Source organism: Alligator mississippiensis, chromosome 2 (genome assembly GCF_030867095.1).
Source record: "Alligator mississippiensis isolate rAllMis1 chromosome 2, rAllMis1, whole genome shotgun sequence".
NCBI lineage: Eukaryota > Metazoa > Chordata > Crocodylia > Alligatoridae > Alligator > Alligator mississippiensis.
In genome coordinates, this window is record NC_081825.1 from 56,297,502 (window position 1) to 56,324,137 (window position 26,636).

At 43.3% G+C, this 26,636-nt stretch overlaps 1 protein-coding gene across 1 annotated transcript in view; it reads left to right on the forward strand.

Annotated features, from left to right (window-relative positions):
- LOC132248544 (gamma-aminobutyric acid receptor subunit beta-1-like) overlaps positions 1-26,302 on the forward strand; it is a 79,785-nt gene extending 53,483 nt beyond the window's left edge. Inside the window, exon 4 of the mRNA XM_059721696.1 lies at positions 25,767-26,302. Within this exon, the coding sequence (XP_059577679.1) occupies positions 25,767-25,844 (78 nt within the window). The 3' untranslated portion in view covers positions 25,845-26,302. The remainder of the gene's footprint in view (positions 1-25,766) is intronic.
- Positions 26,303-26,636: the final 334 nt, after the last annotated feature.

Below are 26,636 nucleotides of genomic sequence, written 5' to 3' on the forward strand. Positions count from 1 at the left end.
GCATCTGCAGGTGCTTGCCAGCTCTGTCCCCGATGCCAATGCCAGCTTCTACAGGTGCCCCCTCAGACTCAGGAGGCACCATTTGCCCATGTCTACAAGTGTTGTTCACCACCATATTTTAAAAATAATTGACATTTCTTTTACAGGTGAGAGAGAGAGAAATAGATGTTCCTTGTTATTTTGATGTTTAAATATTTGGGATATGTTTAGATAATGCGATGGGATAAATAGAGAACAGGTAAATGCAAAGGAATATATCATGAACAAGTTCACAGAGATGTTAGAAATTTCAATAGATTCTGAATCTTTCACTGAGATTTGAAAGGTAGGATGGTTTTATTGCTGCAGCAGTGGCTGTCTGGATTTCATTTCTGAATTTTCCATTGGCATAATCTGTGTCTTTATTCCCCATGGAGAGGGATAATTCCTTCTTGCACCTTTGCTTGCGGTATGTTTTTAGACTATAAGCTCTGCAGCACAAGAACTTTCTCATAATAACTGTACATAAGGTGCTTTGTACAATGAAGCCCCTGCCTCACTTGGCATTTTTAGGTGCTAGTATAGCACAAATAATAACAGTTAGGATGCCCTAATGGTGGTGAAGCAGAATGGAACCAGCTTGTGATAAATAAGTTTTTAAAATATCCATTAAACTAGTTTATATCATGGAACAAACTGAAAATAAATGACTGCCCTCATTAGATCTACTTCTTTAAATTGGACTATTTAAGATTTATTCAGTTATAAAAAATGTGCTAGAAAAAATTAATCAAGAGAAAGACCATAATAACATTGCAATTGTTTCTGCCTCCTTTTAACATCTCTCTTTGCTGAAGCAGATTTAGTTTCTTTACCTGTGCTCTTGAAAGGTGTGGTTAATAATGTCAGCATATGTTTCTCAGTTTTTCAGGGTGATCAACACTGACAACATTCAATTAATCGACTGCTAACATAAAAATTAATAACTCCTATATAATTTTAAGCCTAAATTAGCCAAATGAACAACTCAGAATGAGGCCCCATATGAAACTGAATAAAGTAGTATGATTTGTTGTTGTGCACAACATATTTCTCTGTGTGTGAATGCATAGTCTCAGAGAAGAGGAATGCAATTTCTTTCTCACTTTTTCAGATCTCTGAAGAATGTCTTGCTGGTTTCCTTTGAGACATTTTATTCAAATGGATAATCTCTCAAAAAAGTCAATTTTGTTCACGTGCTAGCAGAATAACTAGAGTTTTATTTAGTTTTGTTTTATTGTGTTTTTTTTTAATTAACTCAAGTGTTATCACTTGAATTAATGGTCCCCTATGTCTATGGGGTCAGTAAATTGTTAAACATCAAAGAAAAATGGGATTTCTGCTTCACCACATTCTTCCGTCTGACTCCATCTTCCTCTCCACTACCCAGCAAAATATTAAACTACTGGTGTCACTTGTCCCTGGATTGAGCTATACAGACCAATAGCCTGTTTTTCACATTACTTTCTATAGGTATATGGAAACAGGTGGCCAAAGGTGAGAGCCTTCCCCATTTAAATCCATGGGGCCAGGAATTCACTGTAATGTAAAAGGCAGAGAACATAATCCATAGATATAGTAGTAAGATATTCGGCAGTCTGTTCCACATTAAGATAGCTAGTTTCGATGAGGTCACTTCCCTTGATGTGCTCTTGCTGTACAATTCACCTTGTACTTAAATAAGGGTCATTAGTTGTATGACTTTGAAGGAATGCCCCCTTTCCCTAGCTCTGCATTTCAGTGGCCAGTTTTTCCTCCCTCTTCCTTGAGTTTAGCCATAATGAGAAAGATTCATCTACAAACTACCCGTGGTTTACTAGAAAGCTGTGTTTGTCTCTTTTGGTAAGATTTGAATGTTAGTTGTTAGGAAGAAAATAAAAGGAACATATTAGTCTGAATTAGGAGCAACTGCAACTCTTCAGTGGCTTATGGAGATAGTAAGGTGAAGTTTCAAATTTTCTTTTTATAGTTGAAACATATTTAGATCAGCAAAAGGACTCTGTTTAGTATCCACTAATTCAGGAGTGTCAAACATATGGCCCATGGGCCACCTCTGGCCCATGAAGCTGCTTTATCCACCAGAAATTGGAGGGCATGAATGGAGCAGGGGGAAAGAGGGGAGTGTTCTACCACAGAATCCAGGCGTGAAATGGTGATCAGTGACAGGAAGGCAAGTGAAAGCGGGTACAGCCCCACTAACTTTCCAGTTGCTTCACCCATTGTTGCTTCTGCAACTCTGCCTTCTTGGCTACCAATCCCATGCTGAAGCTAGATCTGCCATCATGGCTGAAGGCATGCCATGAGAGCTAGAGCTGCACCCTGTCCCCCCATGCCAGGGCCAAGAGCTGATGCTTTCACCACCACTGCATGTCTCAGGCTGGAACCACCCCATGCCCTGGTTTGGATCTGGCCTGCAAGAAGCCCCATGCTTCAGATCCAGCCCAGAGCCAAGGTGAGTTTGACACCCCTGCTCTAATTTATCCTGTATAAAACTGTAACCAGGAAGAGCAGATAGATATCATTTTTCATGGATCAAATGCTCTGTCTATCCAGTCTTTTGACCATATGCTATTAATGCTACTATTTAATTTCTTCTGGGACAATGTTATTTTAGTCCTGTTACTTTTTTAGACAACCTCAATGAGCACAGAAATCCCTGTGGAAATCCAAGCCCTGGTGTCTGATTAGAGGGCAGACATTCCTAGACTACCCTGAGATATTTTACATAATATTGTCAGTACTTCATCAGTGGCCTTTGTATTCAAGGAACTCATGGCAGAATTTCAGGTGTTCTCTGTGTGTCATGTATTCAAGCTGTCCACCCTTAGCTGTGGCCTTCTGGCTCATTAATGCCCATGGGGAAAGGTTGGACTTACTGACTGAGTAATGGCTGGTATGATTAATGGTTCTCCTTGAGAGGGCAGGACACCACCTGTCCTTAACTCTACAGAAATAAAGCCCCTGCTTTTAAAAAAAAGCCTTATATCCAGGTAAACTAAGAGCAAGCTACAGATTTTCCATTTAGAAGAAGATTACAGACAGAAGTTTTTAGTTTGGGTGTAAATTATAACATAAAGTCCACTCTGATCAGCATGGTGAATAACCTCCTAGCAAGTTCCATAGCAGCCCTGGTGATCGGTGGCAGGAGGCCAATGGAAAACATACAGCCCCAATCACCTTCCCACCACTTCACCCACACCACTGCTGCTGCTATAGCCTATTATCTGTTGTCAATCTATTATCAACAGAACTGTCAGTAGCCTTTGATACATTTAATTACCAGCTGCATTCACTAAACAGAGCCCCTCTTCAGCAACTAAATTCTTCCCCTAAAATGTTTTCCTTGACAGTCCTAGAAAGTCTCATTGCCCCTACCTGTTTAATATATATATTCTATAAGGGCATATGCCTAAACAATAAACTGGTGAGATTCATCTTTTCAATCCCCAATCCCTTCCACATTATAATCCACAGTGGACTTTTTGTCAAGTCTTTGGTCTTCTGTGGGTCCAAGAGCAGGCACTCTGTGAAAAGTCCAGAGCAACCTCAGGGGCAAATGACTGGCTCAATGATAGGTCAAATGACTTGAGTGTGGAAGTGTGATCATCATACGGCTGCAGTGCCAACAAGCCCTCTCCAGCTGGCTGGGTGGCAAACATTGCGATTCATCCTCAGTCCAAATACAATCCAACTCTCCTATACTATGGAAATCAGGAGAAACTCCATTTGAGTCAATGCTGTTAAAGGCAGTACAAATAAACATAGGATCAGATCCAAAGACTATATTTGCATTTTACTGGCTTTCTTAGGGCATTGTTATTTCTACTCATCAATGGACAACAAATCTGTAGTGATACTGTTTTATTATAACATCCAAATTTGAGTGATCATTGTAATACTGAATGGGACTCCATTATGCACCTGCTGGAAATCAGTAACCATACTCCTATTGATTTCCATGAAGCTAGATTAGTCCCTAATGTTCAAAGCCCCCTGACTTTAGGAATTTGAAAAATAGCATCTTATTGGTATTCCCCTATTACTCATTAAGATGTTTGATATTTGAGGTGAGGTATATCTCCAGATATAAACATTCTGTATAGTCTGAAAATGTACCATGTTTACAATCAAAAGATTTTTTAATCATATTAAATCAATGAACTGAAGTCTGAAACCAAATAAACACTACAGACAGCAACTTTATTGCTTTTTGATTCAAACCCATCATACAGCCTTGACTAAAGAGATAAGGGAGGAAAAGAAAGTGATTAAGGACTGAGAATTTCTGTTCCAAGTTTTATTCTGTTGGATAGCTGTGTGGTAAACTCCTCAGATTTTTCATTATGCTCATGCTGCCAAGAATGCCTCTAATGCAGAGAAATTCTCATCTACCAATCTATTACTGAAAGTTGCCAGCAGTAATTCTACTAATTCAAACATCTAATGATATTTACTAGCATATCCAGCCTGTTTATTGCATCTTGGAAAATAGATGAGAATTCTCAATGGTATGTCATTATAAACAAGCTACAGATCGGGGGATAATTTACCATCCCTAACATCCTATCAGAATGTCAGCGTTTGGTATCCATTTACTACTGATATAACTGATTATTTAATTATATATAAAAATATTTAATCACACACACACACATACACACACACAGTGGACACATCTACTCAAGACACTATGTTGCTGTAGTGACAAACTATGACTACAGTGGCATAGTGTTGGTGTGCAAAAACCATGATGCTGACACTACTGTGCAGTACCAATAAGCTATGTCACTGTAACTCATTGCTACGGTGACATAGTGTCTAAAAATAACTGTGCGCCACCAGGACTACATAGTACCACCATGTACTGCACAGTCATTTTGTACTAAAGCAAGTACTAAATTAGTGTGCGATACCAAATGTGCAGTCAGGGGCACATGTAGACATGCCCACTAATGCTGAATTGGGTACTTTGTTGTGAGATCCAACAAAGAACTTCAACACTAAAATGCAGGCTACTGTTGTGCCTAACTCTTAGGTTCTTTTGCAAGGAATGCCTGCCATTATAAAAAAGCACAAAGCAAGTAACAGCATTTCTTCCCAAGAGGCTTTGTATGTTGTGACTAATTTCATACCTCCTTGTGCTCAACAATAAAGCACCACTAAGTTCATCTTTCTGATGAGGGTGTAAAACATGTTCATTTGAATATAATTACAACAGACAACATGAACTTTGAAAAGGTTACAATGAATACAAAAGTGTCTAAGGAGGGAAATCTAAAATGACTTTTGGGAATTTCTCTCTTCTGTGGTAATACTAACACTGTATTTCCTATGAAGCACTTGCGCCATCCAAATTAAAAATTAAATGATCTGATCATTATTAAACATTAATAATATGAGCACTAAGAGAATCATCACTGACTTGATCGTTCTGTTAAAGCAACACTAAGCTGACTTGGATGTCACTGAACTGTGTTTGTAGAAAGGTAGGTGTAGGGAAAACTAATTGTATAACAATACCCAAGAGAGTCTCAAGCCTAAACTTCCCTCCCCTTCACCTTGATGTTTTGCCATTAATCCTAAGAGCACATCTACAAAGGTCCTCCTTCAGTTTCTGCCAACAAATAAGTTCAATCTATATTGTCTGGGTAAAACATATGGCAAGAGACTGTCAAGTATGGAGAGAGGCCTGAACACATGCCTCATGGCTACATTCAGGTTCTCAGTCTTGAGAGAACCCAAAAGCAATGCTGCATTAGAGTTCTCAGACCTGTTTCAAGCTGTTTGAGGCTGTTCTGCCTAATTTCTGCTTTTGGCACATCCCTGCAGGAGCAAGTGAGAAGGACTGATTTTTTTCTATGGCAAACACATGGCTGAGAGGGACATGCTTATAATGTTCTCTTATGTGACTCTCTGTCCACTCCACTACCTCCCTTACTTGCCTATCATATTGCCTTAGCCATTCCTCTGCATGCCTGCCCAGAAGAAAAGCCCTGAGGATCTTACTACCATCTGGTACTACCTTCCTCACTATGCTGCTCCCAGGACTGACAAAGCAAGGGCCCAGACTCACCATGAGTTCTGAAGTGGGGCCTGGCCAGGTGAAGGGGCCAGCAACAGTGCCCAGACTCACAGCAAGATCTGGGGCCGCACTATTGGAGCCAGGAGTGAGGCCCAGGGGGGTGGGGCCCTGAGCCTATGGGGAGCTATGGGTGAAGCTCTGCAGGCAAAGAGATAAGGGATTGTGAGCCCAGTATAGGACAGGGGATAAGGCCAAGTGTAAGGCCCAATGTGAGGAACAACAGAGAGCCCAGTGAGAAGGCACTAGGACTACAAGCTTCTGCGGTATATGAGAGTCCCATGTGAGATTCTGGAGCAAGGGTCCCAGTGTGCAACGCTGAAAGAACATGGATGCCATCTGCGAGGCACAGGGCACAGGGGTGGTCAGAGCTGTGTGTATAGGCCCTTGGCATCAGGGCAAGTAAATGGGCAGCTTCCCGCCTGACTGACATCTCTTAATCATTATCATCAAGGCGTGACAGATGAGAAAGGCAGGCAGTTATCCCAGAGGCAAGTGTGAGGGTCAACAACTTACCAGCCCTGGAACACCCACTTGTTACAGACTTCCTTATTGTACATAAAGAATAGCAAATAGCTATTCAATTAGAAGTCCAAATTCACTGTTCAAGTATTTCAGAAGATAGTTCTTTATTTTAGATTTACTTTTTCTACAAGCAAAATTATAGCTGACAGCAATTATGGTGTTGCTGAACCTTGGCTGTTCTCTCCATGAAAGTGTTAGATTACTCTTGTGTTTCCAAGGGATGGTAATGTATGTCAGTTGAGACAGTTCCAGAATGGCCAACAACAGATTGTGATAAGAAATGTCAGACTCATTCTATTAATATACAACCGTTCAATGTTTATTATATATATGTAAATATTATTACAACAAATTATTTTTAAAAAGATGTATACTAGTTAATAATCAACCTCTAGATTATTGCACAAATCATAAAATCATAGAGAAGGGACTCTATAGATCATCTAGTCCAATGCCCCACCTGAGGGAGGATCATCCCTATCCAAATCATCTCATACATACCATTGTCTAACTTATTAGCAGATGTACACAGTCAACTCTGACACAACCACAAGACATAACACCCTAACAAATCTGCCACAAGTAAAGCAGGGGACCAGAGTGTCCAATGTCCAGCTGTTTTAAAGGTTATTCAAATGCATTCAAGAGATCCAAGGAAGAGATCCAAAACACTCATTATAGAGCACTGACAACACATAGGGGGTGCACATGCACCACCTGGAAGCACCAGCCATAAACCGGAAGTGCTGGTGGAAGTGCACTTCCAGCTTTGCCGCTGTCTTGGTGATCAGCAGCTGGAGGACCCCTCCCCCCGCCCCCCCGCCATCGGCGATCTGGTGCCCCCCCAGACTCGGGAGGCACCAGACACCCATGCTACAGAGGAAGGCAGAAAATCCCATAGTCCATACTAGTCTGACCATGGAGTAAAATTACTTCCTGACTTTCGAGGTTTTAGATATGGCAATCAGTTTGATTCTGAGTGAAGGGGCAAGGCCCTCTAACCAAGAGCCTCCAAGTTTAAGTTCCAGCAGGAGAAACATGCTACAAATTCTACAGGCAACAGCCTGTATCATCTGCAGCGGCAGCCACATGGTTAAGATGAAACCCAGAATACATTGAAGTCAGTGTTCAAAGTCCTACTGACTTCACCAGGTCTAGGATTTTACTCTAATGGCCAAATTTTCAAATTTCATTGGCATTAGGTTCTTATAACACTTATATCAAGTGTTTCATAAAAACCCACCAAGTACCAATCTGCATCTTCAGGCAGATGCCTGGGTGCCTTTGAAAATCTGGTCCTTAATATTTAATAAATCAACAAATCTAATATTTTTCATGGAAATATCTTGCATTGCAATACTATAATTCATATATTATTATATTAGTTATAACTATGGTCATAGGGAAGCATTGCTTTTAATAAATATGCATTGAACTCTAAGGCTCTCTTTCATTTTGAAAGTCCTCATAATCTATCCAATTCTGGGCTCCACAATTCAAGAAGGATGTCAAGAAGCTTCAGAGAATCCAGAGGAGAGCCACGCACATGATCAAAGGGCAAGAGAATAGGCCTTATGATGAGAGTCTGAGAGCCATGGGACTCTTCAGCCTGGAAAAGCACAGGCTTAGTGGGGACCTGGTGGCAACCTAAGTACATCGGGGGTGTGCATCAGGATCTAGGGAAATGCCTGTTCACCAGAGCCCCCCAAGGGATGACAAGGACCAGCGGTCATAAAGTCCTCCATGACCTTTTTAGGCTAGACATAAGGAAAAACTTCTTTATTGTCTGAGCCCCCAAGGCCTAGAATAGACTCCCTCCAGAAGTGGTGCAGGCACCTACTCTGCACTCATTCAAGAAACATTTGGATGCTTATCTTGCTGGAATCCTTTGACCCTATCTGACTTCCTGCCCCTGGGGCAGGGGGCTGAACTTGATGATCTTCAGGTCCCTTCCAGCCCTAACGTCTATGAAATCTGTGAATCCCCAACCTACCTCTCATCAGGTAGAATAAATCATCTCATTGAAAAGTAACTTCTGGCCTCTGCTCCACCAACATCTTCATTGCTTATTTGTTATCTTCATAATTTCTCTCACATCATCCCATATTCCTGGGAAGAGCGCCTTGTAAACATCTGCAGTGTCACATCACTGAATTTCAAATCCCTCCTTAAAGCCACCTCTTTGTCACGATGCCAACAAAACTTTGACAGTTACTAGGCAACTGGTGTGCTGCGATGGCTGCTTATCATGCTGCCTGTAATCATCTCACTGTTATGATATACTCCCACCTTGTGCTTGCTACATCCACCTGATGTCTTACCCTATTGATTGGAGCAGGGACCACCTTTTAGTTATGTGTCCACACACTACCAGACTGGAGTATCAACCAGTGTAAGGAGCAGTGGTTCTACCCCAAAACAGACTACAAACAAAAATAATGTCCAAAGATCTTACATCATGCAATATCTGAATTGTTAGGATATAAGAAACATTTTCTCCTCCCTGCTCCAAAGAAGCCACTTCCACAAGGTTTTATAATGCCACCAGAGGAAGTAATATGCAGAATAGAAGGGGGTTACACGGTCTTCCACTCTCCCACCCATCCACTCTCCCTGCCTCTATGTCCTGCCTAAAACCTAATGGAGAATTAATGCAGCCTGAGGCTCTCTACTAACTGCTTACTAGTCATCTCTGTAACAAGAATAGCTACTCCTTTTCTGGGTTAGACAATAAGAGGTTGCTGATGACTCTTGATATGATAGCTCAGACTCACCTTCAGTTCCAATCATGCCTCTTCTAAAAAAAAGTTCAAACAAAACTTTGAATCCGTAGGTTTTGGTTAATTACATGAGACCTGAGGTGCAAACTCCATCTGCTCTCAGAATAATAACAGTAAGGAAACAATGTATGGAAATCCTTTCTGATTAGCCAACACCCTTGGCTCCATTATCGAGACATTTTAGTGTGGGAAAGATAAGCCAGACCTTCATTAACAAAACTTTCAGAAACCAATTCTGATTTTCTTCCAAAGCTTTATCTATTCATTATTTGGGACAAATGATTTCCAGATGATGAAATATTCAAATACAGTTCATCTTATTTACTAGTTGTGTTGCACTGAAAGATACCTGAGGGCCTTGTTACATGTTGCACTTTGAGCTGCTCAAATGTTGATTGGTGTTAGTGCTAACTTGAATTTGGAGTTTTCTGACTGTCCCAGACCTGCACAGCTGTGACTTGCCACTAGAGGAGTAGGAGCTATAGCTGTAAGGTGCCACTAGAGAGTTGGTGAGCCAGGAGAGATTTCTATCCCTACTCTAGGTGGCAGGTGGGGTGGGGAAGGGGGGGAGAGTTTGTTTGGGGTGGTAGGAACATGAAGGCAGGAGGTGGACAGTTAATGGAGTGAGTAATGAAATGGGAGGTGGAAAGGAAATGGGGATAGGGGATGGGTTAGCCAGCCACTGAAGCCCCACCAAGCCCCCTAGACCCCACTCCCAGACCTGTCCATGTCCTGCAACCGGGTTAATTGGCATGTGCTTTCTGCACTGTTTGCATGGGGTTGCACCCCTGAGGGTGGGAAGGTCCCACCCCCAGGGGCAGGAGATTGAGTTAGCTTGGTACCAGAGTTACCCCTGAGCAGTAGAGTTCAGTGGGTAGAAATTTTGTTCACACAGAACAAGAAGGTGGGGAAGGGAATACTACATCTTGGGATGCTGAAGTACTGCAACTTGGGCAACTCATCCATGGGAAGTGGTCACACATTAATGGAACATGAGCTGGGTAAGATGGATCAGAGATAAACCTGCCCTGGGATGGCATAATTCTAAGCTGCCGAAAGTGTGCCTAAAACTAGTTTCAGGTGTTCATGTGTCGACAACCCAGGAGTTAAATGGGTCCAGGAGCTGCCTAAAATTAATGTGTAACAAGACCCTAACTCTCAGGTTACTTATTGTTTCTCTTCCATGATTGGATATTAAAATAATTCCAAAAAGAATTAAAACAAACCAAAATAAATATCCTCACATACACAAAAACATGGATGAATAATTTCTGATAAAATGTATGAAATTTGGGAATTTGCTTACCCTTTCACAAATAACAGCAGTTTTTCATAAAAATTTAGGTCAGGAATAATATAACCGTGTAATTCACACTGAACTGAAATCAGTGCTTTTGCTAACAGAAAGATTCATGGTCAGACATAAGCTTATTCTAATTAAAAGTATAGGTTTACTTTAATAACATACTGTTTAAAAATGTAATGCCTGTCAGCTTCTAGATGCAAAAAGGAAATATTGCCTCATGAACCGCTTGTACTATGCTAGAATTTAAAAAGGGAAGTCTGGCATGAAGCATACATCATCAAATTAAAAAGAAAACCTACTTATTAATACATATTGCAGCATGAGCTGCCACACTCCATCTGCCAGCAACAGAGAGAATGGAGAGCAATTAAGAATATTATGCAAGGTTCAGAATGGACTTCTTAGCATATAATAATCTGACTCACTTAATATTATGCTGCAGTACATATATCAGCAAATGGCATATGGAAAAACTTATAACACTAAAGTTTCAAATGCCTATGGAGCTCTCTGGAAGAGTATGAATTCTAGGAACACATATTTCCTAGGAAGACCTGCAAAGGAAACCATTTGTGTTGGTCATATAACACCTATGATAGGATGCGGTTGTAAGAGCCTACTTTATGAAGTTGCTAGGTAACAGTTTCCTGTTCTCAGGATCACTGATCAGTCAATGATTTGTTCTCATAATGTTATGCTTGCAGCTGAATATCCATGCTATGAGGTTCTGTGTTTAGAGATATAAACAAACAAATAAGCCTTAGCTAAGTTCCCCTGGTTAGAAAACTCTCCATTTATCAACTTTGGCCCCCCTGGTTTCCTCCGGCCTGTCTCTTGTACCTCTGCCCCTTGCAGGGAGGGGGGTCAAGACCTCACATGTCACTCAGGCACTCCTGTGGTCTCCTTGTCACCCCTTATAGCCACACTCAGTCCACTGGTTTTAACTATAACATAAAGGAAAGATATTACTTTAACAAAGCCTCCCTGTTCTTGGCAAACAATCTTTAAAGAAGAAAAAGGCATGCTATCACTTGAACAAAAGCCTCGCCCCCACTCCCAGGGTAAATAGACATCAGAGCAGCCCTTAGCCCTGGGGCTCTAAGGGTTCTCTGTCTCAAGGCCATTCGGTGCTGGTCAGGGTCTCCCAAGCTGCTCCTCTCCCCCTGGAAGCTCAGTTCCCTCTGGAGCCGCGGCCCAGCACCCCTTCCTCGCTCCCCCTTTCTCCTCCCTTCCCCCGACTGCCTTCCTGCTCAAAATACAGGGTTCTTATGTGCCTCGGACCAGGGTCCCTTCTAGTTAGGTGATCCTCTCACTCTGGCACAGCTGTCTCTTTGGGCATTTTTCCATGTGCTCCTGATGCAGTGCTGGGCACGTTTAATTAGCAATCCGTACTAATTAAAAGCACCTGCATGCTATATGTATCAGTGACGCAGCACACCTCCGTGCTCAGAAAATGGCAGCAATGCCCTTTGAACCAAACTGCATTGAACATGTTTTAGTTCAAAGCATACCACCACCATTTTCTCAGCACAGGGGCACAATGGGTGGCTTGTCCTGCTCTCTTACTGTAACATGTTTTTGCCACCTGCAGTCCCCTATTTAGTAACAGAAGCCTTTGTCTTCCTGTTACATGCACACAGAGGACAGAGCTAAGATAGCTTTCTGCACTAAGAAGGGACTTTTCAGGTTTAATGTTATGCCTTTTGGTTTATGTAAATCTCCCAGTACATTTCAGAGACTAATGAATATTGTGTTAGAAGATTTGCAAGGGGCATCCTGCCTGGTGTGATATCACTGTGATAGGCTGAACCTTTTGGGAGCGCTTGCAGAAACTGAAAACAGTGTTTCAGAGGCCGAAGGAAGCCAGCTTTAATGAAGTGAACTTTTCAGGACGTGCTCTGGACCTATCCCCCTCCACAGAAGAAATAGGCCCAGATCCAGACAAGGGGGAGGCTGTTAAGGCCTGGCCAGTACCTTGAAATGTAACAGAACTACACAGCTTCTTGGGTTTGGCCTCCTATTATAGAAGATTTTGCTACCATTGCAAGTCCTTCCACTGAGGTACCCTGTGCCCCAGTCAGCCCCCCTGCAGCACATGGAGCCTGGTCAGAGCAAGCCTAGGCTGGCGGGCTGACCTCCTGGGTCCCCTGTCAGCCTGGACTGCTCTGACTGGGTGCACGAATAAACTCTGGAGCATGAATAAATGTCCAAACAACATGCCCAGAAGCAATAAGCTCTGGAGTTTACTGCTCCACATTAATTGCACATGTAGACACTTCCAGTGAAATAATACTCTTGATTTCACTAACTATACTATACTTTGGTGACTTTATGATCTCTCATGATTGCATCTCTTACCAGGCACATTCCCATGATTCTGCCACTTGGACACTTGACAGCACCCCTTCTTCCTACTGTAATAATTCACCAAGATCAACTATATTTGGTACCTACAAGTAATACCCCTCTGGGTTCCTCTGGCAAAGAGTATATAAAACAATTTCATAAAAGCAGAAACCTAAAGACTTACAGAAACCAAGAAGATATTTAACAATAAAACAAGCCATATACATCAGCTCTTACCTAAACCTTAACCCTCCATGAAAACTTTCATAGATAAATCCAAATGTCATAGTTGTAGGGTCGGAAGGGACCTGAGCAGATCATCAAGTCCAACCCCCTGCCATGGGCAGGAAAGAAAGAAAGCTGGGGTCAAACAGTCCCAGCCAGGTGATTATCTAGTTTCCTTTTGAAGACCCCCAGGGTAGGAGTGAGCACCACTTCCCTTGCAAGTTGGTTCCAGATCCTAGCTGCCCTGACTATGAAGTAGTGCCTCCTGATAGCTAGCCTGAATCTACTCTCAGTCAACCTATGGCCGTTATTCCTCATTACTCCCAGTAGTGCTGGGGGGAACAGGGACTCTCCCATAGCCTGCTCGTCCCCTTGGCTAGTTTGTAGACAGCCACCAGATCCCCTCTCAGCCTTCTCAGGTCCCGTAGCCTCCACTCGTAGGGTCTGCCTTGCTGCCCCCTGATCATGTGAGTGGCCCTCCTCTGGACCCTCTTGATGCTGTCCACATCCCTCCTGAAGTGCGGTGCCCAGAACTGGACGCAGTACTCCAACTGGGACCTGACCAATGTTGCATAGAGGGGGAGGATCACCTCCTTGGACCTGCTCGTGATGCATCTGTGGATGCATGACAAGGTGTGGTTAGCCTTCCTGACTGCGTCCCCACATTGGTGGCCCATGTTCATCTTGGAACCAATAGTGATTCCAAGTTCCCTCTCTGCCTCTGTGCTGACAAGAAGGGAGTTCCCCAGCCTGTAGGTATGCTGCTGGTTCTTCCTCCCCATATGCAAGCACTTGCCCATAATGAAACCCATCCTATTCTCATCTGCCCACCTCTGTAACCTGTCGAGATCTAGTTGTAGCCTGTCCCTCTCTTCTAGCGTGCTCACTTCTCCCCACATCTTAGTGTCATCTGCGAACTTGAACAAGGTGCTTTCCACCCCCTCATCCAAGTCGCTGATGAAGATATTGAACAGTGGGAGCCCGAAGACCAAGCCCTGGGGTACCCCACTGCCCACATCCCTCCAGGTCGAAAATGACACGTCTACCACCACTCTCTGGGTGCGGCCCTCCAGCCAATTTGTGATCCATTTGACTGTCTAGGCATCAATGCCACAGTCACCTAATTTCTTAATGAGAACAGGGTGAGAGACAATGTCGAAGGCCTTCCTAAAGTCCAGAAAGACTACGTCCACCGTGACACCTGTGTCCAAGGATTTTGTGACCTGGTTGTAGAAGGCCACCAGGTTGGTCTGACAGGACCTGCCTCGAATGAACCCATGTTGGTTGCCCCTAAGCATGATCTCCCCTGCTGGTCCCCTGCAGATGTGCTCCTGGATAATTTTCTCAAACAGCTTCCCCAGGACTGAGGTAAGACTAACAGGCCTGTAGTTTCCTGGGTCCTCCTTCCTCCCTTTTTTGAAAATGGGGACCACACTGGCCCTTTTCCAGTCCTCCGGCACCTTGCTAAAGCACCATGAATGCTCATAAAGCTGTGCAAATGGTCCCGCAATGACCTCTGCTAATTCCCTCAGCACTCTGGGGTGGAGATCGTCAGGACCAGCTGATTTAAACATGTCTAGTCCCACCAGAAGTTCCCTGACTAGGTCCTCATTGACCCTGGGCCTGGCAGCGCCTCCCCTGGGTCTGTCAGGGATCCCGGTGGGGAGGATGCCCTGGTCCCTGCTCAAAAAGATGGAGGCAAAGAAATGGTTAAAGAAGTTAGCTGTGTCATCTGGTGTGACCACTAGATTTCCTAGCATATCCTGCAGAGGCCCTACATTATCCGGTACCTTCTTTTTACCCGCTATGTATTTAAAAAAAGGACTTCTTGTTATCATTGATCCGGGATGCTAGTCCCAGTTCCATCTTTGCCTTAGCCTTCCTAACAGCCCCCCTACAGTCCTGAGCAATGGAGGTATAATCCTCCTTGGTAATGGCCCCTCCCTTCCATTGGGTCTACGCCTCCTTTTTGGCTTTGAGACATTCCTGGATGCTTTTGGTGAGCCATGGGAGCTTTTGAGCACTCTTGCCCCCTTTGATCCACACTGGGATTGTCACCCTTTGGGCTTGGAGGATTACCTCCTTAAGAAACGACCACTCTTCCTGGACTCCCAGCTCCCCTCCCCTCTGGGACCTCAGTGCCTTCCTAACTAGTCTTCTTACCTCATTGGAATCCACCCTCTTGAAGTCCAGGGCTGTTGCCTTGCTGCAGGCCTTTGACAACCTGCACTGGATGGTGAATTCCAGTAGGCGATGATCACTATCGCCCAGGTGGTCAAGAACCCGCATTCCACTCACCAGGTCATCTCCCATGGCCAGGACCAGGTCCAACAAGGCATTTCCCCTGGTGGGACTGTGCACCTCCTGGGTTAGGTGGAGGTCCTGTAACTCAGCTAGGAACCTACGTGAGCAGTCAGACCTGGCTGACTGCTCTTCCCAGCAGATGTCTGGGTAGTTTAGGTCACCCACGATGACCACATCCCTTGACATAACTGCCTCTGTGAGCTGATCTGAGAATTCCCGGTCCAGCTCTTCCCCCTGGTTGGGTGGCCTGTAGTAAACCCCTACTGTTAAGTCCCATTCCCCCCGACCCCCTTGTATACGGACCCAGAGCACTTCAGTCTGCCCCTCCTCTGACCCAATGCTGTTTGTTGAAGATGTGTATTGCTCTTTGACATAGAGTGACACACCCCCACCTTTCCTCCCTGTTCTGTCCCTCCTGTACAGCCTAAAGCCCTTGATCTTAACCACCCAGTCATGCATTGGATCCCACTAAGTTTCAGTGAGCCCCACTATGTCCGGGTTAGTGTTAGCTAGCAGGAAGGCAAGCTCCTCCTGCTTGTTCCCCATGCTACGAGCATTAGTGTAGAGGCATTTAAGGCCTCCTGGAGGTATATGCACTGTCCCCCTAATCCCAGGACTATCTGGGCCCCTGTCTCTTACCTGGGTATTTCTTGTGCTTGTTGCCTGTCTTGGCTGGGCTGTTCTTGTGGGTGGCTCTTGGTTCAGTGTTCTGTGGCTCCCTCCGTCCTCATCTTCTCCCTCCCCCAATGAGTCTAGTTTAAAACCTGCTGGAGGAAATCGGCCAACCTAATCTCTAGACTTGAAAACTTGCCCTGCTGTATATTCAGCCTTCATCAATAGCTGTCTGTCAACCTTAATAACTAAGTCACATATTCATTAGGGCTGTGCAAAGCTTTGGGTGGTGATTTGATTTGGAGGAGATTTGGCCCAATTCAGTGGCCAAATTGCTGAATCCGAATCAAATCAGTGGACCAATTAAAAGGTCCAAATCAATTCAAAGCTCTCTGAATCTTTGGAAGAGGGAGGGGACCATGGGGGGGACCCCTACCAGGCCCCATCCCCCACCCACTCACCCAGCCTACCCCACAGCTGCTCTGCCTGCCCCAGCTCCTGGTGCTTTAAAAGAAAGCCCCACTCACTGGGTGCAGCAAGGCGGGGTGGTGATCCCTACTTCCCCGCACTGCCCCATGCTGCATAGGAGGCTCAGCCATGAGCCCCCCAACCCCTGCCCAACCCAACTCCTGGCCCTTTAAGAAAAAATTAAATCCAAGAAAAGCCCTGGGACTCACTGCTTCTGCAGCAGCCTCAGGGCTTCACGGGGCTCATGCAGAGCCCCCCACATGGCACAGGACAGCAGAGGGCAGCAGGGATCACCCCCCTCCCCACCAGCAGGAATGGTGAGTGTGGGTTTTTTTCTTGGTTTATTTTTTTCTTAAAGGGCCAGAACCATGGTGGGCGGGGCAGTCATGGAGGGGGCTGAGGGAGCAGGGAGGTTAAGGGGCTCATGCAGAGCCCCCCATGCAGTGTGGGGCAGTGGGTATCACCACACACACACTCCCTCATCCATCAGCACCTGGTGAGTTGGGGCTTTTTTTTCAAGGTGCTGCTAGCTGAGGCGGGCAAGGTAGCTATTGCTGGGCTGGGAGAGTGGGCAGGGGATGGGCCTGGCTGATTTGGAGATTCAGGGATTCGGCAGGAGCCGAATCTCCAAGTCAAAGTCAGCCAAATCGATTCGGGGCAGTGATTGAAGTCGCCAAATCAAATCACTGCCCCCCAAATCAGCCGAATCCAAATCTGAAGTGAATACTAGCCGCTTCACACAGGCCATTTGATCGTTCATCAGATGATAGAATAAGCCCACCTTCTCCACATCAAATAAATTCAATCTTTTTTTAAAAGCTGTTGGCATATGGTAAAATAAGTTAATATCCTTTTCATAATCTCTTGTATTTTGAATTTCTCTTTCTTGCAAACTACAGAGACAAATGATATTGTATCTGAATAAGCTGTTTACAATTTTTTGCCCTGTTTTCCTCAGGGACAATATTACAGGAAGAAGAAAGAGTTCAAAGAAAACAGAGTTGTTACATACCTCAAGAGTTATTAATTACTTTTTATTCATCCTTGGGTTTTTCTTATTTAAGTATATAGAATTATTTCTTAGTCATGTCCTATTATCCACCACATTTTTAGATCAACTTCTCACTGCTACTACTACTCACTATTACTGAACATACTGTTCTTTTTTGTTAGCCTATAACATAGGCTATTTCATCAGTTGCAACTGCTGTCTCACCTGCATTATATTTGGAGATGCAAGGCCTTCCAATAATTTGCGCACCACCAGAATTTTATTTAATTGATTGTAAATCTTACCATGGCATCCAGATTATTTTTGTTTTGGGAACGAACTGTAAACACATCAAATCCTACAAAATTTCCTACTCAGAGTAAATGGGTTATATTAAAGTATATTTCATTAACCACACAACCTAGCCGAGATTTTTCTATATGAACATATGTGCTGATGCTGGAATATATTTTTATACACATTATCTGACTTAATATTAATTTATTCTTCATTGGACTTTTTTCAGTGTCATGTAAATTTCAATAAACATTTGTAATCTTGCATTAGTAACAAAATTTCTTTGCACATTCATCCTTGCTGCATAACAGAAGGCAGCAACCTTTTAGGGCTGCAGGCTGGACCCAGTTTAGATCAGAGGTCAGAGACCCAACCACCACCACTGCTTCTTCCAGTGGTGGTATGAGGAAAGTACCTGTTGCTGAAAGTACCAGTAATTGCTGCCAAAGCCCTCCACCACCAAATGCCACCAAATTCCCAAGTCCCTAAGTTAGAAAGGCTCCACAAGCTGTAATCAGTCCATGGGCTATAGGTTGCCAATCCCTGCTATAGACCAATACCAATCCAACTTGTTTGAGAAAACATCTCCTATGGTGTGTCTCCCAACATGCAGTATTTTTATGTTTGTCCCAGAGCCTTCATAAATAAATGACTCCAGCCCACACATGAGAGAGAAAAGACTGCTAAACTGGTGGGTACAGAAGATATTGGAAACAAAGTAAAACCATACCTGCATTGGCATTAGCAGATTTAACAGAAAGTAACTTTAGATTCACATGTACAGAATTAACACATTCATATAATCTCACAAATATGGTTGAGCATTCTTACTTGAAAAGGTTTCCACTGAGTATGTGTTTCTCAGTTTTGGAGCCTGTCATCTGTAGAATCATAGAACAATGTAAAATATAGACCTTCGATCACAAGAAATGATCTAGATCAGCCCTTTGCTATGAAGGATGATTAAGTATATTTAAAACATTTCTGACCATCTTAAAAGGCACCAATATAGAAAATATCACAGTAAGCCATGGCTAGTTAGGGGCCAATCCAGAGGATGTTCAGTGGCATAGCCACACCCTCCTTTCTGCCCTCACTACAGGAACAGCACTTGGGGACTTCTTAAATCCCTCATGCAGGTACAAATTCACCCTGTCCCTGCTTCTCCATGCTCAGAGGCATGTCTACTCCCTCACCCACTGCTGCTGCCATCCCACTGATCTGTGGGTAAGGGGAGCTCAAAAGCCACTCCTGCCTGCTCCAACTGGACTGCACAGGGTCTGGGCTCCGCCCAGGATGGCAGCAGCAGTAGTGAGTGAGTTCCCTCTCCTGGCCTGGTCCACCCCACCACCCACCCGGGTGTTCCCTGCTAGCCGGGGATCAGGCATGGGGAGTGGAAAGCCCTCCTGCTGTTACTGCTGTCCCAGGCTGAGCCTGGCTCCCATTCAGCCCAGCTGGAGTGGGCAGTAGCAGCTCTGGAGTGCTCCTCACCCACAAGACAGTGGCAGCAGCAGGAGGGGAGAAGGAGAGGGACTTGCCTCTGAGCAGAGGGGGGAGTGTGAAAATTTTACCTGCTTTGAGGACTTTAAATAGCCCCTGACTTCTGCTCCTCTGATACAGTCTGCCCACCCTGCTTTGGAGAGCATAAGGAGGCTGGGAATGGAGGGTGAAGCCCCAGTCACTGTTCCTACACCCACCTTTGCAAAATCCTGGATCCTCTCCTGTAGATAGTCTGTCCCACACTTTAAACAACTCTAATGAAAGTTGTTCCTAATATTTAACTAAGATATTCTTTTCTACAAATTTAAGCTGATTTCTTCTTGTTCTTCCCTTAGTAGCTACTGTGGAAGAATCAACCTCTCTGCCTGCCTGTCTCACTGATGTAGGGCTACAGCCCCAAACCCCACCCCCCACCACTCTGGTTACAAAATCTAGCTGCTGGATGTACCTGGTCTCCTAGGTAACAGGGTTGTACATTCCTGAGGGGGGGGGGGAGGGACTTGTTCATCCTCTGTCCTGTGTAACCTTAAACTTGCACCTGAGGGTGATGACATTTTTTAAACTAACCAACCAGCATCAGCCATGGTCTGAGGATACTGGTTTATGTTTGGGCCCGAAGGATGAGGTCAGAAAGGTTATTTAAGGGTGTCTCCATCTTGGGGGGATGGAGAGACATCTTGGAACTCACACACACAAAGATGTGCCTGCCTCCAGAGGCACATCTTCAATCAGCCTCTGGATGATACTTGTGAGTAACTTACCTGAGTTTTAGCTAGTAATGTAGGATGAAGTGATCTAGAAATGTATCAAAGGGCTACTAAGCCATTTCTGTTTTCTCTGTGGGGGTTTTTTTGATACTTCTCTGACTTGTACCTATCCCCAAGCCTGCCCTCTCTAACCAATAAAGCTATCCGTTGGCCAGCCTTGTGGTACATGCTTGAGAGAGTTTGGGCATGGTTTTTTTTGCTCCCTTCACTCAGCTAACTAAGGAAGGCTACTTTCTATGCTTCAGGATAATAGAAACACTCCAAGATCCCAAGGTCTACAGGGCCTGTGTATTCCAGGCAGTACAGGGCCTAGACAAAGACTGGAGTCTGGGTGGTGGTAACAGTACGCCAGGCTTGCGGATGTGCTCCAGGAATGGGGTTGGCCATACATAGGCACCCCAAGGGAGGCACAGTGAAGTGAGTGGCTCAGCGCAGGAGCGCCCCCTACTGGCCTAGCAAACGCTATAGAGAACATCTGATCACTAATTTATAACAACTTTTCTGTATTTAAGGATGTATTCCCCTCTCAAAAAAGTAAATCCAAATGTTGTCAAATATTCCTTATGTTTTCTGAACTCCTTAACATTCATGGACCTCTCCCCTGGATGCTATTATTTTTAAATTGTGGTGTGTTAAATGGGACACAGCATTCCAGCTGAGGCCTCCTTAGCACCAAGTAAAGAAGATTAGTTATTTCCTGTGTCTTATATACAACACTCCTGTAAATCTCTCCCAGAATGAGATTCACCTGTTTTTAAACAGTGCCCCATTGCTGACTCATATTTAGTTTACAATCCATTATAACCAAGATTGTTTCCTGCTATACTGCTGCCTAGCCAGATATTCCCCATTTTGCATCTGTATTTGTGAATTTATCTTTTCTAAGTGTACTTTTTGTTTCTGTTTACAAATTATGTTATTTCAGAACACTTCTTCAATGTGTCAAGATTATTTTGATTATTCTGTTTTTTTCCCCTTAGAAGTACTAGTAAGGCATCCCAGGCTTGATGTCATCCATAACTTTTGTGTGTATTCTCCATTTCAAATGATACTCAACAAAGAGTGCCAGAATTGGGTGGGCTCTTACTGAGAAAATTAATTCCTTATGTTTCCTGTTTGTGGCTTATGTTTCCTGTTTGTGGCTTATCCACAGTCAGGTGGCCATTTCTACTAACTTATTATTAACACAGCCTGTCAAATATGAGACCACATATTTCTTGCAAACTGTTTGTTGCAAGCTTGAGTTCTATATTCAGTTACTTCAGTTATAAATTTTCAAATAGATCACTGGACCACGTGACCTGGTCACATGATACATTTCTGTTTGCTGACAGGTTGAGTATTACCTTCAGCATCACATTTTTCCCTCTGAACACTCATTACAAATCTCTGTAAATATTTTGCAAAATAACCTTTTTATAATTCACTGTTGTGAGTAAACTTATGGTACCTTTACAGAAATCAAATATAAAAAGGGTACAATCACCATCCAAATTAATAAATTTAAACATTCAAACAAATGGTTATAAGTGAGTGTTTGTAGTGTTTGCTTGATTTAAAGAAAAAAAACATACAGGAGTAATATCCCTTGCCATGCCTACTATAGATGCCATAAGTCCTTCAGGTAAAACCTCCCAAGGCAATATGCCAGCTGGGACTTCCTGGAGAAGATCACCTCAGCCTACTCCACATGCCCACTCCACTTCATTCCCAATGTACTGATTTTGCCAGCTTTCCACTTGTTGAAGCTTACAAGTAGTTTCTATTCAACCTTCTCTTCCTTAAATTGAAGAGATGTTAGTTTGTCATTAATTGCACCTGCAAGTAATATCACACAGAGATTTCTCAGGTAACCAGGTCCCAAAACATTTAGAGGTATGGAATCTAATAAGATTGTGCAGCTAAGACTGTGCCAAGTACAAAGGACTGGTATGACATGGTCTCTTTGGTGAAGCACCACTTCACAAAGAGACCAAAGCACCACAGATCCATTCAACCCTAATTTCAGTGTCCAAGTGGTCTCAGAACACAGCTCCATCTAGAATTTGTTGCAATAAGCTAGTTTTTCATTGGTAAAAGGTATAGCAAGATGGGGGGGAAAAGCCACATCTTCCCATCAGGGACATATAAAAACATGTCTGTGGCAACCTAAACATCTGGAATTAGCTCCACAGTTATTGACTCTTGAAATCATGGATTAGTTGCATGGTTCCAGTATTTGGATTTCCATCCCGTTTATAATGATGATATACCTATTTGGGGCCTTAAACAGTTCTTTAAACTTTACTATGTTGGCTTTAAATGACTCATATGAAATACTCACCAATAATAATTGTTCTAATTCTCCAGACACACCATTAAGTAGTCCTTGCAAATACTTAAGAAACTTGTGAACTGTGGAAAAGAAATACAATATGCTCATCTCCTCCCACATACAGTTAGTTGGACTTAATTGTTTTAATATTTGTGTGTAACATTTTATATTTACATATTTTAATAACTATAGCTCTTTACAGAGATTAACTAAATCTCATAAAAAGTCTTGCAAGATTAATGAGATTATTACTATCCACATGTTAGTGCTGAATAATTTAAGGTACAGAGATGTGAATGGCAAGAAGAACATTAGAGAGTATCCAAAACAACCTTACAGCTGTCTTTGCTTTGCATTAACATTGTAAGGTTCTATCATTTATATCCAGTCAACAATTAATATGCAGTGAGATGCTCAGAAGTTTTTGCTAATTTTTGAGACTGCTGAGTGATGTTCATGACTCATCACTCCCATTGCTTTCAGTTGGAGATTTGGGCCCTTATCATCCCTGAATGTCAGACACATGATATCTCAGGAGGAGCATCCTGAAATTGAGGTATACAAAAGTAGCAAATGCTTCTGAAAATACCAGCCAAGGAGAATAATAGAATGCCATACGACTAGACAGCCTGCCCAACTAAAAAGATAATCCTAACATATTTTAACAATATATTTTTGCTGAATTGTATATTGTCTGACAAGAATCCTATATTGTCTGTCTAGAATAAGGTATTGAAACGAAGAAAAGAGTCAAAAAGATCTCTGACCAAACTAAGGCTGGAATGTAAAAGTGTTTGTGTCTAGTGTATATTGCTTTTAAAATTGTATCAGCATTCTTGGACAGTTGAAAGGACTTTTAAAGATAATTTTAGAAAAATATTATCTTAATTAACAACTGGTAATAGTGAAAATACATGAAAGCTGATGGAATTTCCCAGAAACAGATGCCTTAGAGAGTAACTAATCCTTAGTTAATTTTCCATGACTCAGGAAATAGTAATTTCATTTGATGAGTTCCAAGATCAGAATCTTTTTCTCAGTTTAAATAACCTCACTTGTCTAATTGTATATTTACTACATGCATCAATCTTCTAGGCTTTTGCACTCTTGCCACTTCCTCCAGAATATCCACAATCACCTGAAAACTAGTTCTATAAAGGTTGCAGTGTTCATTGAAATTTTCAGCAGATATCACATTTAACATAGATATCAGTATTCCCCTGTGATAATGCCTTATTCATTTGTAAAGTGAGCTCAGGCAAAGAATAGGAATGAAAGAGTAACAAGGAACCATCAAACCTCTTTGCAGATACAAAGCTCATAGGTTTGTATGTCTACAACATTGAATAGACAAATATCAGACAAAATCAAAAGCATTGTCAGAACTAAGCTACTGCATTCAAAATGGATATTAAGTATTTCCATCAGCTCTCATTACCAGACAGCAAAGCACATTATAAGCCCAGATCCTAAGCAGAAAGGAATTCTAACAAATTCTTCTTTGACTCATCAAAATGAAATTGCAGTGTAACTAAAGGAAAGGTCAATACATGGTGCTCGTATGGAGCATAATTTTCATCCATTAAATATTAAAATGACTCATTTTGGCTTCTGTAGGCACTGAAACAGGCCATTGGTCATCTATTCATAGAATCATAGAAGTAGGGTCGGAAGGGACCTTGTAGATCTTCAAGTCTGACCCCCTGCCCTGGGCAGGAGGAAAACTGGGCTCAAATGACCCCAGCCAGATAGGCATCAAACCACTTCTTAAAGACCCCCAGGGTAGGAGCCAGCACCACTTCCCTTGGAAGTTGGTTCCAGATCCTAGCCGCCCTGACTGTGAAGTAGTTCTTACGGATGTCTAATCTAAACCTATTCTCCAACAACTTGTGGCTGTTATTCCTTGTTATCCCGGGGAGCGCTAGGGGAAACAAGGTCTCCCCCAAACCGTTCTGGTCCCCCCTAGTGAGTTTATAGATGGTCACCAGGTCCCCCCTCAGCCTTCTCTTGTGAAGGCTAAACAGGTTCAGATCCCGTAGACTCTCATTGTAGGGTCTGCCCTGCTGTCCCCGGATCATGCGGGTGGCCCTCCTCTGGACCCTCTCAATGTTGTCCACATCCCTCTTGAAGTGGGGTGCCCAGAACTGGACACAGTACTCCAGCTGTGGCCTGACCAGTGTCACATAGAGAGGGAGGATCACCTTGGCCCTTCTTGAGATGCACCTGTGGATGCACGATAGGGTCTGGTTGGCCCTGCCGACCGTGACCTCGCATTGTCAGCCCATGTTCATCTTGGAGTCAATAATGACTCCAAGATCCCTTTCAGCCTCTGTGCTCTCAAGAAGGGAGTTTCCCATCTTATAAGTGTGCTGCTGGTTACTACTGCCCAAGTGCAACACCCTGCACTTGTCCGTATTGAAACGCATCCTGTTTTTGTTAGCCCACCCCTGCAACCTATCCAAGTCTTGCTGCAGTCTTTCCCTCCCTGCCAACGTGCCCACCTCATCCCAAATTTTGGTATCATCAGCAAATTTGAACAGGTTGCTTTTCACCCCGTCGTCCATATCGCTGATAAAGAAATTGAACAGTGCGGGCCCAAGGACTGAGCCCTGGGGGACTCCGCTGCCCACTTCCCCCCAGGTCGAATATGACCCATCCACCACCACCCTCTGAGTACGACCCTTCAGCCAATTTGCAATCCATCTGACTGTGTAGGCATCAATGCCACAGTCGCCTAGTTTTTTTAATGAGGATGGGGTGGTCAACAGTGTCAAAGGCCTTGCTGAAGTCCAGAAAGACTACATCCACGGCAACACCTGCATCCAATGCTTTTGTGACCTGATCATAAAAGGCAATCAGGTTGGTCTGACATGACCTGCCCCTAATGAAACCGTGCTGGTTGCCCTTGAGCAATCCCCGATGCCGGCTCATCACAGATGTGCTCCATGATAATCTTCTCAAAAAGTTTCCCCAGGATTGAGGTAAGACTGACGGGCCTATAGTTGCCTGGGTCCTCCCTCCTCCCTTTTTTAAAGATGGGGACCACATTGGCTATCTTCCAATCATCTGGCACCTGTCCCGAGCACCATGAGCGCTCGTAAAGCCATGCCAAGGGCCCTGCAATAACCCCTGCTAGCTCCCTCAACACCCTGGGGTGGTGAGTATCTGAACCTGCTGATTTGAACACGTCCAGCCCCTCCAGAAGCACTCTAACCTGGTCCTCCTCAACCTTAGGTCTGGAGGCGTTCCCCTCGAGTCCATCTTGAATCACGGTGGGGGAGTCCCAGTCCCTGCACAAGAAAACGGAGGTGAAGAATTTGTTAAAGAGGTCTGCTTTCTTCTCTGGCGCAACCACCAACTGCCCAGCATATCTTGCAGGGGCCCCACGTTTCCCGGTGCCTTCTTCATCCTCCCTATATATTTGATTCAGTCATGACAATTTAGAAGAGAGTAATGAAAAAGTGTGACAAGCTTCTAAAAATAAGAGTTGCATTAAGAACAGGCAGTTAGTATATATGGAATATAGTTCATGATCCACAGCTACAGCTCGGCAAACATAATTTGATGAATAATAAAAATCACTAAAATAACAGTATTTCAGAGAGACTGAATATCTGTAAATCTATTAGTAATGGTCTTACTTAAAAATGAGGGAAAATTTAATACGAAATGTGTTTTGGACTGAAAAAAAATTAAAGTTGATACAAATGAAAATGTGTTTTCACTGGAGTTTTCCTTTTTTGAGTTTTCAGATTTTGGTTACATGTGAATATTTTGCACTCTTCAGAAATGATCAATAAACAAAAATCTATTTAGCAAAGAGTCTGTTTTTTCAATAAAAACATTTTGACAGAAAGATTTTGACTATGATATTATCTGAATGGAAGTGTCTTTATGCAAAGAAAACTTTAATTCCTTAAATTGATATATAAACAGAATATCAAAAAGAGAAAATAATATCAGCTCCAATACTGCAGAAATTAGTCTGCAACACATTAGGAGGACCATATGTCAATCAGCTGAGGGTTGGTAGTCAATATAACAATCTTAGACCAGGTTAAAAAATTAAATGAAGATTATTTAGCTTCAGTTAATTAAATGAGA